Source organism: Eumetopias jubatus, unplaced genomic scaffold, assembly GCF_037043125.1.
Source record: "Eumetopias jubatus isolate StellerSeaLion01/CBP00866 unplaced genomic scaffold, mEumJub1_p1.0 scaffold_17, whole genome shotgun sequence".
In the NCBI taxonomy this organism is placed as follows: Eukaryota; Metazoa; Chordata; class Mammalia; order Carnivora; family Otariidae; genus Eumetopias; species Eumetopias jubatus.
The window spans coordinates 34928396-34948498 of NW_028274823.1; the positions used below are offsets into that span (position 1 = coordinate 34928396).

General features: G+C 42.6%; 1 protein-coding gene across 2 annotated transcripts in view; it reads left to right on the forward strand.

The window, feature by feature from the left end:
- Positions 1–20103, forward strand: part of MYOF (myoferlin) — a 150466-nt gene that overhangs the window by 84411 nt on the left and 45952 nt on the right. For both annotated transcript variants that reach the window (XM_028098591.2, XM_028098592.2), the window contains 8 exons: positions 2769–2946; positions 4377–4501; positions 6681–6787; positions 9138–9330; positions 10534–10689; positions 13688–13819; positions 15962–16125; positions 18632–18746. In XM_028098591.2, the coding sequence (XP_027954392.1) occupies positions 2769–2946; positions 4377–4501; positions 6681–6787; positions 9138–9330; positions 10534–10689; positions 13688–13819; positions 15962–16125; positions 18632–18746 (1170 nt within the window). The remainder of the gene's footprint in view (positions 1–2768; positions 2947–4376; positions 4502–6680; positions 6788–9137; positions 9331–10533; positions 10690–13687; positions 13820–15961; positions 16126–18631; positions 18747–20103) is intronic.

Sequence of the window (20103 nt, forward strand, 5' to 3'; positions counted from 1 at the left end):
TCACTGTCAGATGTTCTTAAAAAAGTCCTCAAGAAGTTAAAAATAAAATTACCATGTGATCCAGAAATCCACTGCTGTGAATATACCTGAAAGAATTGAAAGAATTGAAAGCAGGGACTCAAATGGGAATTTGTACACCCATGTTCATAGCAGCATTCTTCACAGTAAACAAAAGGTAGAAGCAATCCATAGATAGTAGTCCATCGATAGATGAATGGATAAACCAATGTAAGAAGTACACGCTGCTAAATTGACTATACAAGGGCCATGGACAGATGGTGGCTCTGATGTCTTGGCAGCCTCTATAAGCAAACCAGAACGTAAGCCTATAAATGCCTCAAGGTTAAGAAATCAAAACCAGGGGCGCCTGGGTGGCTCAGTCGGTTAAGCGTCTGCCTTCGGCTCAGGTCATGATCCTGGAATCCCAGCATCAAGTCCCGCATCGGGGACTCCTCGCTGAGCAGGGAGCTTGCTTCTCCCTCTCCCTCTAACCCTACCCCCCCCCCGCTTGTGCTCTCTCTCTCTCAAATAAATAAATAAAATCTTAAAAAAAAAGAAAAAGAAAAAGAAATCAAAACCAAAGGACAACAAATAGCAATTAACCAGCTAGGCTTTCCCAAATAATGCACCCACTTAAGCTATAGCCAATCAAATAATTTACTTGTCTTCCTTCCACATTTGCTCTCTAAAAGTCTTTCCCTTGGCTCCTGCAGGTGGAGCACTCTTAGCCACTTCTGCTTTGTCTCCACCCAGTCAAATATATGTTTGCTCAAATAAAATCTTAAAAATTTTAATATACCTCAGTTTATCTTTCAGCAGTACGATGCAGAATTATTCGGTCTTAAAGATGAAGGAAACTCTGACACATGCTGCAGCATGACTAAACCTTGGAGACACTACACTAAGTAAAATAAGGCAATCACAAAAGGACAAATATTGTTTGATTCCACTTACATGAGATACCCAGAGGAGTCAAACTCATAGAAACAGAAAGTAGGTGGGAATGGGGAGTTGGGGTTTAATGGGTACAAGGTTTCCATTTTGTAAGATACAACGACTTCTGTGGATGGATGGTGGTGATGGTTACACAGTGTGAATGAATGTCCCTCATGCCACCAAACTGGACACTTTTTTTTTTTGGATATTTCTTTTATTTTTTTTTTATTATGTTAATCACCAAACTGGACACTTCTAAACATGGTTTAGATGGTGAATTTTATGTTATGTGTGTTTTACCACAATTTAAGAACAGAAGTTTTTGAAACTATTGTCTAAGTACTTCTGTAAATGCAAGAACACATTCTTATACAAGGCAGAAGACCTACCCATGATTGTGATTCATTTAATAGAATAAAGGCCATGGTATGAATGAATAACAAAAGAAAGGAAAATCAGTTAATAAATATCCCACAGGGATCAAATAATTTTTGTTAGCTTCCCAGAGGTGAAAAGTGTCATTACTTTGATACTTAGTTTATGGCATACAAATTGGTAGCAAGGTAGGAATGCATAAAGGCAAATCCAGCAACAAAAAAAAGTCATCATATGCCAAAGTTTGATAGCAATGTGGTTTCCAGATCTCAAATGGAAGGACTACAGATCTGGGAGTTCCTTCTCTAAGGATTTCCATACTAAACTTGCTATGGTGAGAATTTGTCATACAATTTATTATCACTCATGGCTCTCCATGAGTTCTCTAGTGAAGCATGTAGCCAATGTGCCTACACTATAGTAACTACTATATAGTCTCACCCCCAAGCTGGGCAAGTGTCTACAGAGACTGGGTGCCAACAGGGACCCAGAAAGGCTCTAGATGTGGACAGTATTAAGTGGCAGAATGCCTAGGACATAATGCAATACAGCAATTTAAACCATTGCATGGCTCTGTTTGACTAAAGAAGGCAAGGTACCCAAAGATCAGTGGGGACATGATCCACAAAGAAGGAGAGATGCCATCTGAGCAAGGATTTGGGGAAGGAAGTAGAGTCAAGTGACTTTATGTGCCCAGATGAAAGAAGGCCTGAAGGGCTCATGGTCATGTCTGCTAGGCTGAAAGATCCTCAGTGTGGTCATTGTTGGCCCTCTGTTCGGCTCCCTCACATACACATACACTCAGTAAGCCAGTAGTTCTTTTAAAAAGAAAGAAAGGAAAAAAAAGGTTGATTTCTATTTCAGAAAACAGAAAAATAAGTTCACCTAAATTCACTTATTTTTAAAATCTTACATTAAAAATCTTTATTAAAAAAATCTTTGTTTTTGATTAGAAAATTAATAATAATTCAAACAATTAAAAAGGTAGAAAGTGAGGTTAGCCATAATCACTCTACCTTCCCCAATGTAACTGTTAACAATTTTATTTCTATTCTTCCAGACTTCCTTCATGCATATGCCAATATTAAAATATATATTCAATGGGTTCACCTAAAAGTGTCTTTTTTCCATGTTTGCACATGTGGATCTACCTGTCTTTTTATTAACTTTATTCTGTTATATGAATGTAACATAATTTGTTTAACCGGTGACTTATTGATAGACATTTGTATTTTCATTTTTTTCTCTATTTCAGTCAGCACTGCAGTGAACATCCTGGTACTTCTATCTTTGCCCACTTGAATGAGTACAAGAGAAACTGCTAGATTTAAGAACATTTTCTACTGACATTTAATTCAACACTAATTATTAGGTTTAAGATACACCTGCTAGAAACCCACATAAAAATAAGAGCAAAACAAGTTTCACTGAGCCTCATGTCTACTCATACTTTATAGAAATACCAACGAAGACGGAAGTATAGCCTGTCTGCAGTGTTCCATTCAGCCACCATGTTGCAAGATGTTGGCGAGGCCATTCAGTTTGAAGTCAGCATTGGGAACTATGGCAACAAGTTTGACACAACTTGTAAGCCTTTGGCATCAACCACTCAATACAGCCGTGCCGTATTTGATGGTAAGATTCAGTCTAACCATCTCTCCTTACGTGTTTACAGTGGGTGCACCACAGGACAAGAAGCACCTGGCATATTCTCCCTTTGGCAGCCATTATGTTCAGCATATGCTTTGTGGGAAGAAAAGGTTGAATGGGAAAGAGAGGTGTCTGGAGTTTAAGCACCTTCAAGACGGGTCAAACCCAGGAAGTCACAGGCTCTTTGCCAGGGTCTGAACCCTAGTTCCCTCTCCTATGTCCAACTTTCACGCTGGCTCTGCTTTGTAAAATCACAAGATGGCGACTTGCTGAACTCAGAGCTCCCCCAAATCAGCTCCAGCTCTGCCCAACTCCATCCAACTAAGCCCCAAACTACTCTTAGATTGAATAGTTGAAGTGGACGGGACTCTGGCTCAGGCCCTGGAAAATCTGGCTTCTGGTCTTCATTCTGTGACTCACTAGCACTGTGACCTTAGCCACATCACTTAATTGTAAACTTCAGTTTCAGCCTCTTCTCCGAAGTTGCTGTGAGGAGTGAATAGCTATATTTGAACAAAGGTGGACGAGAAACAGTCCCTGCTTTTAAGGAGTTTACATTCTAATGTATAAAATAAGTCACAATAGAAGGCAGAGTATGAGAATTCTCTAGTGAAGGTTATCAACAAATGGTTTGTTTTTTTTTTTAAAGATTTTATTTATTTATTTGACAGAGAGAGACACAGTGAGAGAGGGAACACAAGCAATGGGAGTGGGAGAGGGGGAAGCAGGCTTCCCACTGAGCAGGGAGCCCGATGCGGGGCTCGATCCCAGGACACTGGGATCATGACCTGAGCGGAAGGCAGATGCTTAACGACTGAGCCACCCAGATGCCCCAACAAATGGTTTAAAAGTCTACAGAAAGGAGAAAGAAATTCCAATCAAATGTTCCAATGGTATTGCCATAGTTTTTAACTAAATTCTGTACAAGCAGAGTTAAAAATATAAAATGTGCTAGAAAATGTTGGCTGATGATTCTTAACCATCGTAAGGTTCTATGTAATACCAAACCCCATGTATCCAGCTAAGACTTTAGAAAACAGAAAATTCTCTCTTTTTTTTTTTTTTTGCCCCAATTTCAGCAAAAATATTTATTTAGAATAGCAGGTGCAGACACATACAATCTAACCTCCTGTGCCATGGATTTTCTGCTCCCATGTTACATGATCATCAGTGATGTTCAGACACCTGATCCTGAACCACTACAAGATCCTAAAATTGTTGTGTTCAGTTTACTAGGGTGTTTTAGAGAGATTTTCAAAACAACTATCCCTCAGTTCCTTCAAATAAAACTTAAAAAACAGATCATCCCAAACCATTTCACATACAGATCAATCAGTTAGCCCCGTTTGCACATCTCTTAGTAAACATGTTGTTTAAGTGTCCAGTGTTCATTGACTCTCAATGTTCTACACCAGGGAACTACTATTATTACTTGCCTTGGGCCCACACAAAGCCAGTTGTTACCCTGACTTCATACTGGGAGGACATTAGTCATCGCCTGGATGCGGTGAACATTCTCCTAGCCATGGCAGAACGGCTGGTAAGTTTATCTTTTCTACATTTCCTTTCCACCAAACAGTAAATTCTGTGTTAGTTTTAGGCTAGACCCCTCTAACACAAGACCTCAGAATATAGTGATAAGCAAGATAAAAGCTATTTTGTAACAGTTGAGGTATGTGTTCCAAGCCTGGTATGGAGGTTCGGGAGTACCAGGGACCCAGACTCCTTCCCCCTTGTTTCTCTGCCACCACTAAGGGGTTGTCACTGTCTGCCTGGTGGAGGCGGCTCACCACTACACCTGCCCTCCAGCCTGAGGAAAGAGGAATGCGGAAGTAGATGACCCGGGCCTTTCCCTTGAAGGGAAAGACCCAGAAGTCACACACTTGACTTCTACTCATTCTCCATTGGCCAGAATCCAGTCACACAGCCACATCCTACTATAAGGGAATAGGGAAATGCAGTCTTATGCTTGGGTTGACAGATGGCCCGATAAAAGCCCTCTTACTGAGGAAGGTGGGGGTGGATACTGAAGTAGGAGCTCAACCCACAGTTTCTGCCACAGTGAGGTGTGGTGTGGAGAAGGGTTCATTCCAATAGAAACATGCAGCCCTTGGAACTTTACTGTTAAAGGAGTAAAAATCTCCTCTGTGGGACTAGGTGGGCTCAGAGGAACCAGAGCCTGACATTTTATACTTTTTGTAAACTAGAAGACCTTGTTTGGAGATTGGGGTACTCTCTGGTAGAAACTGCATAGATGGGGTATCTGTAATTTTCCATCTAGTTGACATTGATGAGAAGGGGCACATGGTTGGGATATTTCTAAGTCAAAGATTCTAAATTACTTCTATCAGGTACTGATAAAATCCATCTGTTATTAGTGTTTTGATTTCCAAATTACCTTAGTATTAATTTTTTCTAAGATCTAACCTCTGTCAGGGCAGGACCAATATGTGTGGGGGTCCTCGAATATACCTGATCTAAGAGTCCATAGCAAAATCTAAAAATATTGTTTTGTGTTATAAAGACAGTATTGAAGGAGAATTGTAGGTTTAAGTCAACTTAAGCCTAATTGTTCACATAATAAAGCTGCAACTGATATGCAGTCTAGTTGTGGTATTAACTTCCAGTCCTCTGTTTTGAGGGAATTAGTAAAGAATTTGTCACCCCTCTATTCTGATTATGTTTTGGGTGTTCTTCAGCCTTATTCATCAACATTGACCACGCTGTCCATATTCCAGTGCTAATCTGGACGGGATGGTGGTTTCCCAGGATTAGGACTTTTGATCATCACGGAGGGTCCTCTCTCCATCTGTCTGTCAGCAGATGCTCAAAGTGACACAACAGGCAGTATGTTCCGGGCTCATCTTGTACTTACCTGCCCTAGCCCAAATCGCTGTTTTCCGAAGGAATTCTATTTCCTTTTAGTAGAAGAGCATGTAAGAACCAACATCTGGGTATTAGAATACTCACTACTATTTAGACGTCATTGCTTCCAGGCCTTCTCAGTGGACAGGCTTACACACGAGCATGCACACACACATTATTCACATGTCAGTTTATTTCTAGATCTCTCAATATATGAAAAGCAATGAATTTATAAGGATAATTCCAATTCCATTCTAATATCACATGTTTATTCTAGTCTTCCCGATTTCTATAGTTCTACCTCCTTTCTCCAACAGTGAGAAACCTCATTTGCTCGTTTGTTAAATCCTAAAATCCATAGATAAACCACTGCAAAAAACAAACCAATTTAGAGTTTGATATGTTCATGGTTCTTTCTTTTTTTTAAACTGAGAGTCTATCATCAAAATATTGTGTTCACAAGTTATTTGGGTTAGTTTGGTGTAGTTATGTTATTCATCTGTAATACAGGTCATTTGTTTCTTTTATATCCCATGTTGACATTCCTTCCCCCATCTTTGTTGGTTTTATTTTATTTCCTTTTTGAATACATAAAATATTTACATGGTTTCAAAGGTCAAAGGTATAGGAGAGATCGTCCTATTACTTGTACATGTCAGCATTGATTGCATTTTGAAGACAAGTAAATAGTGCTAAGCTATGGTGAGCATTTTTAAATGTAAAAAATTAAATGCTCTGGTTTTTCTGTTAAGTCTTTTGTGCATTTTTTTTCTTAAAGATAAACATTAAACCTTTACTGAGTTTAAGGGCATGATGCACAATGACCAATTATTTCCTCGTTCCAAACTCTCCAGCAATTGAACCTAGAGGCTCTGAAATCAGGGGTGCAAGGTAAAGTTCCTGCAAGCCAGCTGGCCGAAATATGGTTGAAGCTGATCGATGAAGTTATAGAAGATACAAGGTACAGTGATCTTGTTCCTATCTCAGAATTCCCAGTCATGCTCTCCTCCCTAAACCTGTGAGATGAAAAGAGCCTCTAGAATTGTTTCCATTGTTTGCCTAAAAAATGAATTTGAGTTAGTCAAGATTCTCAAAAGGCCCCAGTCACTGGGAGGAGTCTCTGAATCACCACCAGGAAAAGCTCCACTTTTGAATACCGTGCCAATTCTAAAGCAGCCTCCGGAGGCCAAGGCCCCTCCGGAAGCACATCCCAGGGCAGCCTCAGGCAAGGGGTGGGAAGAAGGAAGGAGGGAGCAGGCCTAGGCCTGACTCCCTCCCGTCAATCCTTGTGTGCCCACTGCCAGGAGAAAGGGGACTCCTGGCTCCCCCAGAGAATGGGGCCTCGGGGTGGAGCATTGACCTCCCCATTCACAATAACATTCCTAATTCACAAACACATTTTTAGAAACAGCCTTTTTACTTGCCTTTTTAATGAATGCCTGTTGAACTCTGGCTAAGACTCCCTTCACAAAGCCAGTAGATTTGACTGGAGCCAGAGAAACTTTTGTAACTGTGACGTGGGGAACAGCTCCGATCTCTGGGCATTTGGGTATCAAAGGGGGAAGTGATTCATACCAAACTCATTTTCAGTATTGACTAATAGTGCAGTGGACAGGAAAGTTAAAAAGAAAAGCATATTGAAAACTTGTAAGCAGCAAAAAACAGGGATGGTTGCACTCCCGCCCCGCCCCCCCGCCCCGCCCTGCCCCGGGCCAATGCCCTCAGTCTCCCTGTCTTCTTGTGCCTTCTAGTGGTTTAGCTAGGTCATTGACACGCAGCTGAGATTAGAGCATGGCTGGGCTCTAGTTTGAATTCAGAAGATTTAAATCTGGGTCTTAAGAGGTCATCTCTCCCAGTCTCCTTATTTTAGGGGTGAGGAAACAGAGGCCCAAGGAGGTGAAATGATGCATCTGATGCCCAGAGTTGGGTTTATCCATAAACCTTTTCCTGTTGCGTGCTTCACACAGGCAACATCTCTTTATTGAAGGTCTCACTTAGGAGCTAGCCGCTTCCATGTGCATTTTTGCCTCAAGGAATCATTCCAGGAACTTAACCTTTCCAGTGCATTACCATAATTACTAATGCAACCAAACAAACATTTGGTAATAGCTTCGTGTAGAAAATTCTGTGAATTTTAGGGTTTGCTGAGCAAAACACAGAACTATCTATTTACACAGTTTTTGAACCAAATGGATGTGAACTGTTTTTGAAAAATCAGATGGAATCTTTTTAACTTGTTATAACAGGAAATTTGTGTTTAAAAGAAGTCATGCTAGGATTTCCTTCATTTAAGAAGCTAGGGGACATTCGAATCAATGGAATTTCTAGGTAGAAACAATGTGAGTAGAACTTCCTGGAATTGGTGACAGGCTTACCCAGTGGCCCCACCAGCTACTGTAGTGAGAGGAAGACTCTGCACAAGGTGGTGAATGCTGGCCCCAGCTCAGCGGTTCTAGACTCCTCATTTTAATGAGAGCTTTGCCTCCACAAGTGGTTCTTAACCTTTTGGGAACTAATGGGCCCCTTTGAATATCTAATGAGACTATGATAGTGAGGAAGACCAAGCTTGATGAGGATGGCAAAGTCATTCAGACTTTACTCTGCAGTCGGCGTTGTTCTAAATGCTCTCCATGTATGAATTCATTTATTTCTCACAGCAACCCTAAAAGATAGATGCTGTTTTCCCACATTTGAAGATAGGAAAACAAGAGATTAAGAAGCTCAGGACGACAGAACTAGTAAATGGTGGAGCCAGGATTTGTACCCGGATGGTCAGCTCCAAAGCATGGGGTCTTTATCATATATCACACTGCCTGCCAACACAGACATAGACTTTTCAAATAAGTTCCAGGGGTTTGCAGACCTCCTGAGCCCCTCCGCCCCCCTCCACGGACTGCCTAGGGGTGGATGGTCCTCAAGAACCCTTCTGCTAAATGCTCTGTAATCTGCCTTCCCCTCCTTCGTCTTGGGGCGTCTGTACACTGGTTGTAAGAAGCAAAAGAAAGGCGGGCCTGTTCCCCACAAACGCTGCAGCTGTTTCCATCTTCTCTCCAGCAACTCCACGGGCCTGGAGTCAAACCCAAGAAATTGCTTGGGAATTTTAATCCCCCGCATTCCTCGTGAGAGTTAGGAGAGTCTGGCAGGTCTGCTCTGCCAGCACCACATACGCTCAACTTCAGCTTAAACGTGCTCCTGCTGATGCAGTCAGGAAACCGGTATGGCTTGCAAGATGGAAGTCAAATAAATGAATTCGACAGCTCTGAAGCCCAGAAAGCTATTCTGCAGATTATCTGTTTCTTTTCTTTCTTTAGGTACACGTTGCCTCTTACGGAAGGAAAAGCTAATGTCACAGTTCTTGACACTCAGATCCAAAAGCTGCGGTCCCGATCTCTCTCCCAGATCCACGAGGCAGCTGTGAGGATGAGGTCTGAGGCCACAGAGGTGAAGTCTACACTGGCAGAAATTGAGGACTGGCTTGAGAAATTATTGCAACTGACTGAAGAGGTAGGACTTGTAAACTACTCGGAGGCCACTTGATATGGAAGGCGGATTCTGTGGAATGGCACCACGGCTAGAGAAGGTGGTTGGAGAATCTAGTGTATTATCTTGGATATTGAGCAGATCTGACAGATGGTGCAACCAAGGAGTTACTGGGCTGGGATGCTAGTGGGTAATGGGCTGAGCATCACTGAAGTGAGGACAGGAGAAGAATTTTGAGTTGGTGGTCCTGGAAAGGTCTTCAAAGTAGATAAGTCATTATCATTATCATGATACAATCTGAGAATACCTCAAGTAGAGGGATAAAGTAGCAAATCTGTGTAGCACAGAGGATGGAAGTGCCATCTTTGCTTGGGATTGGGAAGACTTGTGAATCCTGGACCTACCATATGTAAACTTGGGCAACCTCTCTAAGCTCCAGTTTCCCCATATATAAAATGGAGATCATGGTAGTACTCACTTCACAGCACTGTATTGTGAGGATTCAAGAAGATGATGAATATAAAGAGCTTAGCACAGTGCGGGGCACACAGTGGTGCTAGATGAATGTTGGCTGCCATTAACCTCTGGGAACTGGAAAACCAAGACAGTAGGAGCCCCCTCCTACTGAGCCTCAGAGATTTGGGTGGAGGGGGATTGTAATATAGTTGTGGATAGAAATACATTTGCAAAAACATGCGATTAGAAGTAATTTTTATTTTCTGCTTTCTATGCTTTGGTACTTTCAAAGTTTCCTATGGTGAACTTATATCACCCTTATAATCAGAAAAAAAAAAAAGAGGTTTTAAAAAAACTAAATGAATATCTCAGATTTGGCAAACACTGGATTGTGAGCTGGAGATGCTTTGTCTGTGTCCTATGACACTTAAGGAATCCGTAACCCCTGACTGCTGTTGAGGGCTTTCTTCAGATGATGGTTGAGAGAAGAGGGAGGATTTCCTAGAGTACCTCTCAGAGCCATGTAGGTCAGGCTTTGGGCAGGTGAAGCCCCACCTCTGCTGCACCCTATCCCTTCTGGCCAGCCGTGGTCTGCCGCCCAGCCACGCAGGCTCCGTGTGGTCCCAGGACATGGGCAACTCAGGGATTCAGACAGATCCCTAACCACAGAGTTTCTTTGCTAAGGGGAGCCCTGAGGAGCCAGCCTGCAGCCAGCCTTCTGTGTAGACTAACTCCAGCTTTGCTTCCTTTTCCATCCACCCACATGACCAGCCGCAGAACAGTATGCCTGACATTATCATCTGGATGATCCGGGGAGAGAAAAGACTGGCCTATGCACGCATTCCTGCACATCAGGTTTTATACTCCACCAGTGGTGAGAATGCATCTGGGAAATACTGTGGGAAAACCCAAACCATCTTGCTGAAGGTACGGCTTCATCTCTGTGTAATGTGAACTGCTTAAATGCAAAACCTGCCTTCCCGAGAAGGGGCTGCTTTCTTTGCTGATCATTGAATGACTAGGACGATCGTGATCGATTCCGACCCATTTTCTGGCAACTTCCCCTAGGGTGGTAATTCCCAGAGAGCGGTCTGGAGTCTGCTAGCATTCAGGCGAGGACACTTCTGCAGAGATCTCTGTGACACTAATATTAATGTGACATTGTGAATGCTGTGCTTTCTGGCATGAATTTTCCTCTTCTAATGTCTCATGCTAAGCAATGCCTCCTTCCCTTCCCTTCTAGAGAGTGTTCAGGAAGTAGAAAAAAAAGGAGAAAGTAATAATAGTCCATGCAATCTATGCCCTGACCAAATAGGTCCTCAGATTGAAAACTTCTGAGAATTTGCTGCTTTAGGGCAATTGGTTCTGAACATTTTTAGAGTCATGGGCTCCTTTAAGAACCTGATGGAAACTACCGGCCCTCTCTTCCAGAAGAATGCACATCTCACGTGCATCCAATGTTTAATACAGGATTCGGGAGCTTCATAGACTCCCGCAAGCCCATCCCCGGACCCTCCATTACAAACTGCTCTCCATGTGCTTATGGAGAACCAAGGGAGGGCCGGGGGCTGAAAACCAAGAAATCAAAATAGTCCCACCTGCATTTGACATCCCTGTCCCTGGGCAACCCCAGCCCAGTTCTTTGGATTTGGGGGGAAAGAAAAAATCAAGAAGAGAAAAAGCAGTCAGGGGGGAGTGTTCTTTTAAAACAAGCAGATATCTGCTAACTTTTAATAAATGTACTCATTGTTCTTTAATCAGGAAAGTGAAAATAGAACCAGAGTGATTATCTTCCTTCAAGTATCTCTTGGTGGAACAAATTTTACTTCAGATAGAACCACAATTACAGTTGTGTTTGTCAGCAGTCGGTGGAAGCAAACTGATTAATAAATAAAATTTCGCAGTGGGTGGGAGAGGAGACAACATGGTATTCTCTGTTAGGTTTTAGAACTCAGGGGAAAAACAGCAAAATGCTTTCAAGACAATGTTGTAATGTATTTATTGATTGTGTTAACACTCATTATCCAGTTTAGGGAGACATTTAATTCATGGGGTTTTTTTGCTGGTCTTGGGACCCCTTTACACTCAAAAAAATTATTGAAGACCCCAGGGAGCTTTTGTTTTATGGGTTACAGCTATCAATATTTACTCTAATAGAAATTTAAGTGAGAAATTTAAAAAATATTTATTTATTTTAAAATAACAATAATCAAACCCATTACATGTTAACATAAATTACGTATTTTTAATAAAATATAACTGTATTCTCTTTACAAAATTAGAAGAGTGTTTTACATTTTTGCAAACCTCTTTAATGCCTGGCTTCACAGAAATTAACTGGATCCTCATATCTGCTTCTACATTTAATCTGATAGAATAAGTTGTTTGGTTAAAGTATATGAAGAGAGGGGCACCTGGGTGGCTCAGTCAGTTAAGCATCTGCCTTCAGTTCGGGTCATGAGCCCAGGGTCCTGGGATCGAGCCCTACATTGCTCAGCCAGGAGCCTGCTTCTCCCTCTCCCACTCCTGCTTGTGTTCCCTCTCTCGCTGTCTTTCTCTCTGTCTCTGTCAAATAAATAAATAAAATCTTTTTTAAAAATTCTAGAAAAAAGGAGAAGTATATGAAGAGAATTGGGCCTCACATAGATATGTAATTGGAAAAGGGAAACAGATAATTGTGGATACACATTTTTGGTATAACACCAGACTCATGTAGTAGCTTCTAAAAGGCGATTTGCAGTATGGAATTTGAAACCATATCAGTGAACTTTTCATTCTCGGCTGCCCTGAAATCCATTGGTTTATTTTGTACTTTGAATGGTTCTTTTATCCATGCATGATTTTGTAACATTTAGCATTGATCATTTAGAAAATATCTGTTCATTGAGTTAAGCAAATCTTCCTAATATTGACACATTTCATCTTACAATGTTGAAAGAAAATCACTTTGATTAATATCACTCATCAGAAAAGTCTTTATGTATCATGATGCTATCAAGCTTACCATGACAGATACAAGTTTTCCAAAATTCTCATTTTTACTTGAAAGCCTGAATTTTATCATTGGCAACAGAATACAGTCAGTTATTGTCCTTGAAGTGACAGGCTTACTTTGTTTATGTTCAAGGAAACATCTGCCCCATACTCAAGTCTGAATAACCATATTTTTCTGTCAAATGTTTCAAGTAAAAAAGATTTCCATTAAAAAAAAAGGTTAATTCAGTTCACATTTCAAGCAATTGCACAAGAGCTTTTTCTCAAGAAATACATTAATATGCAGCAGAAGTGATTTGTGTGTACTTTCCATTTCATTACACAAAATATTAAAAAGATGTACTCATGGGAGTGCCTGGCTGGCTCAGTCCATAGAGCAGGCGACTCTTGATCTCAGAGTCGTGAGTGGAGCCTACTTAGGAAAAAAAAAAAGATGTCCTCAAGGATCATGATTTGATAAGATTAGTAATTTTTACTGTCTTATTGAGGGAATTCATAAGTAAAACTAGTATTTGTTTTCTTCTCTGAGAGTGAGAAAGTAGACTGTGACCACAGGTTCGGTTTGGTGTTACTGCACTGATTCGTGCTGCGTGCCCAGAGTCTCATCCACATGGTTTTACACCATCACTGAACCTGTCAATACAGCGAAAAAAACAAGGAACGTCTTGGTATTGTTAGGAAAATAGTTTAACTCCATGAACCTCCTGGAAAAGTCTCAAGGACACAAGGGGGTCTGTGGCTCACATTTTGAGAACCACCGCTTTTGCTGTTATTATAATCTCTGCTGTAGGGTCATTGGAAATACTTTATGCAAACATAAAATTAGACGGGGGAGAACGATGATTAGATGTTCAGTCTGCATTGGGCTTGAACGTGATGTCATAGCCCGTGCCGCTGCCAACATCAGAGCATGTTCTTGTGCATCTCACAGTACCCGCAGGAGAAAAGCCACGGACCGAAGGTGCCCGCAGAGCTGCGAGTGAACATCTGGCTGGGCTTGAGTGCCGTTGAGAAGAAGTTCAATAGCTTCGCAGAAGGAACATTCACCGTCTTTGCTGAAATGGTACATTCAGTAACATCACTGTCTTTTCCTCTTGGTGGTGGTGGCCCTCCCCCACCTGTTAGTTGTCATCCTGTTAGTTGTCATCCTTAGAGAAAATATTCATCCATTGGCACCCAGCCATCAGCGCCCAGCCGTTGGCACTACCTAAAATCTCATCCGAGGGACCTTCAGCTGGGGGGACGGGGAAAGATTGACAGGAGGTTTTGTTGTCCCCACTGGGACCCACCAGAGTGATTGACACATAAATAAGCCAGTAATGAGGGCCCTGGGGAGGTGCAGACCTGGAGAGGCGTGCTTGGAGGTGGGGGTCTTTGGACCGCAGAAGACACATTCATGGAGGGAAAGCCTCCCTAAGTGATTATAAAACTGCATATTTTTATATGTTGAAGATGCTGCCTGCTGGGGCTGCCCCAGAGATTCTGATTGTGTCACTGAGTGAGGGATTAGCAGCAGCAATGATTCCTGCATGGGTGGACATGGGGCCTCAGTGGACCACTTTGAGAAACCATGAAATACATGGGAGCCACACGAAGCCTTTATGGTGCAGACTTGGAAATGCCATTGAAGATAAATAGAGGGTGGGCTGGAAGCCAAGAGGAAGGCCCTGGATGATGGCTACTTATGTGCGGTCAGCTGGGCAAGGTAGAGTGGGGGCATCAGGGCACATGGAGGAGACGCTCGCTCCAGCATTCCTGGTGGGTTTCTTGGCATCGGCCTGCCCTCTAGCTCTGAGGCTAGAGATCAACCTGTCCAGGGTTCCCTTTCATCCTTTCCCATTTCTAGATCCTTCCCTGCATAGCTCAGACTCTAGTTCCAACTCATCTTAAAGAGACAATCCATGCATCTTAGTTGCGTGACTCTAGTTTCTTTAGATTCTCACAACCTATGGGTACCAGTAGGGGCACATTGATAACAAAATGGACATTTCACTGGTTCTTGCCTTCCTGCGCCAATACTAGACCTCAGTTCTCTGCAGAATCCCCCAGCACCCCCATCCCCTACCACATTTCTGGAGGTCCCGGAGGTACTTCACAGTCTTGCTGAACTCCTTGCCTAGATTTTACTGTAGCCATGATGGCTTCCAAGCAGAAGTAGTGGGAACACCCTGCTCTTCTGCTCTGTGTCCTTGTCACTTAGAAACCAAAAGGAGCCATGCACATGCCCCGAAGTCTCACAGCCCCATGTGACAATAGCTTCTTTAGCTGCTTCCTGGAGCTTATCTCTTTTCAAGGCTCAGAACCCATATCTGAGACAGGTACTATTGTGTCTGCTTAAACCCAATTTCCCCATCAAACCTCTACTCAAACTTCTTCCTTCTTCAACCTCAAATTCCCCTGTCACTTGCAAATCATCTTTTCAGTGGACTTATCAGCAGAAACATGGAAGTTTCAGCTTGTACCCAAACAGGGACACTCACCACTGGCAAATCTCAACCCTTTTGAAGGTTGACAGAGTGAAGAGCAAACCATTGTAGATTTATAACTTCTAACTTAGACAGAAATGCCCCGTAAACAAGAGTCTGTCTTTGCCACTAAACCTGCTTCAAGAAAGGTCTTGGTCTTCATCTCCACTACCTTCCAGAGGGAATGAAGGCACAGAACTTTTTAGGCACCAGAAAGGTCAGGGCCTTAAAGGACCTTCATATGTCAGACAGGTTCTTTGTAGACTGCCTGGGAAATGTACCATCAATTATAATGTTGATTCTGCGGGGAAATGCTCCCCAAGTTCTAGGCCGTAGACTGTTTACAAATAAACTCTTAGAAACCTGCACATTCATAAATTGAGGACTTCATGGGTATTTAAAAAGTTAGGTTCAGAGAACCATTTGGAGCCATTCAATATAATAATGGAAGCAACTAGTGTGATATACTGCTATTTACAAAGCACTTTCAACTGCACATTTGAAAAATTCTGTGGGAACTGGTGGTATTATCCCCAGAACAGATGGGAATACTGAGTCTAGAAAGGTGAGTGATTTACCCAAAGTTGCACCATCAGTAGCTGCCCAAGTTAGGTCCATGCCTTCTGGGTATAAAGTTTTTTCACTTTCTATCATGGTTTAGCTTAAATGGGCTTAAAAATTTATGGGTGGCCTTTAATTTCCTTCTCTCTGATGGTGTTTCTCTAATTTGTTTTTAACAGTATGAAAACCAAGCTCTTATGTTTGGAAAATGGGGCACTTCTGGATTAGTGGGTCGTCATAAATTTTCTGATGTCACAGGAAAAATAAAACTCAAGAGGGAATTCTTTTTGCCTCCAAAAGGCTGGCAATGGGAAGGAGACTGGATAGTTGATCCTGAAAGAAGGTAAGTTTTTCCATTTTCTGAGAAAAAAGGATGACAATAAAGCCTTTCCCTAGAAATTGCTAAATGAGTCTTGCCCATCATCATTCTTGGTAATATTTATGTAACACCCACTGAGCATAAGTCCATAGAAACTTAAAATATGTCATTGGTGGCCCATAATAAAACAAGGAAATATAAAAAGCACCTGGTACTAATATTTATTAAGAACTTACTATGCGTGAATGTGTCAAGCCGTGAGCTAAGCACCAGTGTGCTAATCACTTTATTGAATCTGGCCTCTAGCCCTACAGGGTAGGTGGTGTCAAAAATTAGGAAGGGTCTGACATTTTTACCTTACTTGCAAGTTAACAAGGTCACCTGCCATACTTCATGGATGCTGGCAGGAGACATAGGACTCCTGGGTCAGAGACCAAGGATTTCACTGCCACCACCTATAGCAGTACCAGTATTAATATTTGCTCTGGTCCTCAGAGCCCCAATTCCCACAGGGTGACAAGAAGATGGTCAGATGACACTTAAACATGAAGTGGTTGTGTAACAGGAGAGGAACCTGAGCTTAGGGGACCTGAATCTTTTTTTTTTTTAATATTTATTTTTTTGTTGTTTTGTTTTTATATATTTTATTTATTTGAGAGAGAGAGAGAGAGAGAGAAACAGCATGAGAGGGGAGAGGGTCAGAGGGAGAAGCAGGCTCCCCGCTGAGCCAGGAGCCCGATGTGGGACTCGATCCCAGGATTCCGGGATCATGACCTGAGCCGAAGGCAGTCGCTTAACCAACTGAGCCACCCAGGCGCCCCAGGGGACCTGAATCTTTTATAATGGGTAGCAAGCATGCTGGTCCTTTGCTCAAGAGAGAAAGAGAGACGCTTTCTCTGTCTTCTAAGATCATTCCTCCTATAAATATCCTTGACACTGCAGAAACACAAGAACTCATAGAGAATTACCTCCCAACAAATAAGAGCATTATCTCCACTTTACAGATGAGGAAACTGAGACCTACAGAGATTAAGTAACTTGTCCAAAGACACATGGGTTGTAGGTGGTACCAGTCCAGCCTGGATACCAAAACTAGCACTCAACTATTATGGAATGTCTGTAAGAAACAGCTGAGGGTACACTTTAAATGGGTGACTTGTATGATATGTGAATTGTGTCTCAGAAGCTTGTTATGAAAAAGAAAGGAACAGTAGAGGGGAGGCAAGCTTGTGTGCCCTGGAGTTTGGGTCTCTGAATGTTGCCAACGGCATCAGAATCTGAGCTCCCTCTACTCCACCTCATGACAGGATACTTGAGTTTGGAGGAAACAAGCTTGTGAAGTTGGATTTCAAGGCCTCAAACTAGAGTTTTTGCTCTCTCTCCACATTTGTTTCCTGTGATCACAGGCATTAGGGAAGGAGGGAAATGAGCACGCTGGGTCTGGTCTGGTCTGTTAAGACCCGATGATTGCACATGATTGCTTTTAACCCATGACAGCTTGCTTTGGATAGAGTTGGGGCTGCTGGTGAGGAGAAGGGAAATGGGATTTGAACTGGGGAGAAGGAAGGAAGCTTAGTGAAGACAGGGAAAGGTGGAGGCATTGTGTTTGGAAAAGTGGAGGGTCAAAGCATGTCAGGGCTCGATGGGACCCCAGAGATGGCAGCCAGGCCTTCTGTTCTCCGTCTCGGGGGCCCAGAAAATGATGGGATGGGCTTAATTTATACATATAGTTGGGGCCACTTCTATTCTGATTTCTTTCCAGGGCTTGATTCTTAGGGAGGATTTGGCAGGGAAAAGATGTCGGGACGGTAAAAGAAAAAGAAACCTCACTTGAGTGGGTACCTGGCAGAAGACTTAAGTCAAAGTTGGAGCCTCTGTACTTTCCTTTATGGGTTGTCAAAATAGTTCCAAATCCAAGAGGAAAATTGGCATGGCAGAGAGTCAGTATGGGTTTCTTAAGTACCTAAATGGAGTCTGGAGTCTTAAATGACCTGGTTTGGCCGTCGACCTAGGAACTATCCAGAAAATTTAAACTCCTCCCTTCAGTTTGTGTTACGTAGACCATGAAAGCCATGAGTAAAAATTTCCACACTTGGCCTCATGAGACCTTCTCCACTCCATTTTTTAAAATAGGGGGAATGAGGGTGGACAACATCCTATTCTTTTGAACTCTTAGCCAGGCGTTTTGCTGCAAAATAGCTGAACGATCCTGAACTGAAACAAAAATACGGAGCGTGAGGTCTGTATAAGGAGCTGCCCACAAGACTGTTTTCCCAGTCCCCACCCTGATTACTGAGAAGGAGCAGCCCTGCTAACTTGAGGAGTCCTCTGTGGTTTAGGTCTTATTGTTCCCGCAGGCCCCTATTTCAAAAGAATGTCAGAATGTCAGAAGTTATTAGCAGGAAGGGTTTGGTGGCGAACCCAAGGGCTAGCGTCAGGAGGGAACCGGTGTAGATGTTTCCCGACCACGGGGCAGAGCTGGGGTTGTTGGCTACCATTGCTCCTTTGGTAACACGAGCCTGGCCCACAGCTTGCTGACTGAGGCTGACGCGGGTCACACGGAGTTCACGGATGAAGTGTACCAGAACGAGAGTCGCTACCCCGGGGGCGAGTGGAAGCCAGCCGAGGACACCTACACTGATGCGGTGAGCGGGCTCCTCCCCACGGAGAGCCTCAAACCCTGACTCTTTGGAACCGTGATCTGCGAATCCACCAACCGCAAGGCGCGGCCTCCCCTTCTCTTCCGCTCTAGCTCGTGTCCTGAATAGCCTTACCTTAGGTTGAAGCTACACGAGTGCATCTCTAATTATTTTCTCTAGGAAAGACATTGGGTCTGTTTAACTAGATGTTGGTACATGGTAAAGTTTGAGTTGTGCAATTTTTTAATTATAAATATTTATTTTTAGTTTTTTAAAATCACAACAAATGGAATGCATATGTCTTTAAAATGTTCAAACAGCATAGAAGGAAATGAAAAGTAATTCTTCTCGCAGATTTACATTCCACCCCCCAGTGATAACCACCGAAATCTCGTTTCTGTTCATACTCAACTACAAAACTTCTTTCCCCCCACGCACACACCTAAATAGTATCAACAACTTGTATTTTTCATGTAACAATATATCTTGGGCATCCTTTGATATCAATACATATAGATCTATGAGCTTTCTTTTAAAAAAAAAGATTTTATTTATTTATTTGACAGAGAGAGACACAGCGAGAGAGGGAACACAAGCAGGGGGAGTGGGAGAGGAAGAAGCAGGCTTCCCGCTGAGCAGGGAGCCTGATGCGGGGCTTGATCCCAGGACCCCGGGATCATGACCTGAGCTGAAGGCAGATGCTTAACGACTGAGCCACCCAGGCGCCCCGAACTATGAGCTTTCTTTAAAAATGCCTGCAGAGTGTCTTATTATGTGCACCCTCTATAATGTATTTAAATATCCTCTCCTTGTGGACATTTTAATTTTTTTTCCAGTCTTTGGTTTTCTCAAGCAATGCAGCAGTAAACATCCTTATATATACATTTTTATTCACTTGTGAAAGTTTATGTCCAGGAGAGATCCCCGGACAGGTTTGGTCAGATTTCAGTGCATAGGCGGTTTTGATCAGTATTGCCAAACTGCCTTCATACGTTTTTATTTCCAGCAACAGCATATTAGAGGGCTGTTTTCCTAAATACTCACTACCCCCACCATACCAGCTTTGTCAGTGCCCAGATGTGCTTTCCATTTTCCCACCTTTAATTTAAAGTAAAGCTGTGGGGCGCCTGGGTGGCTCAGTCAGTTAAGCGTCCGACTCTTGATTTTAGCTCAGGTCATTACCTCAGGGTCATGAGATTGAGCCCCGTGTTGGGCTCGGTGCTGGGCACGGAGCCTGCTTAAGATTCTGACTATACCTCTCCCTCTGCCCCTTCCCCACTGCCTAAAAATTAAATAAATAATTTTTTAAAATAAATTAAAAAAATAAAGTGAGGCTGAGCATTTTTCCGTATGTTTATGGACC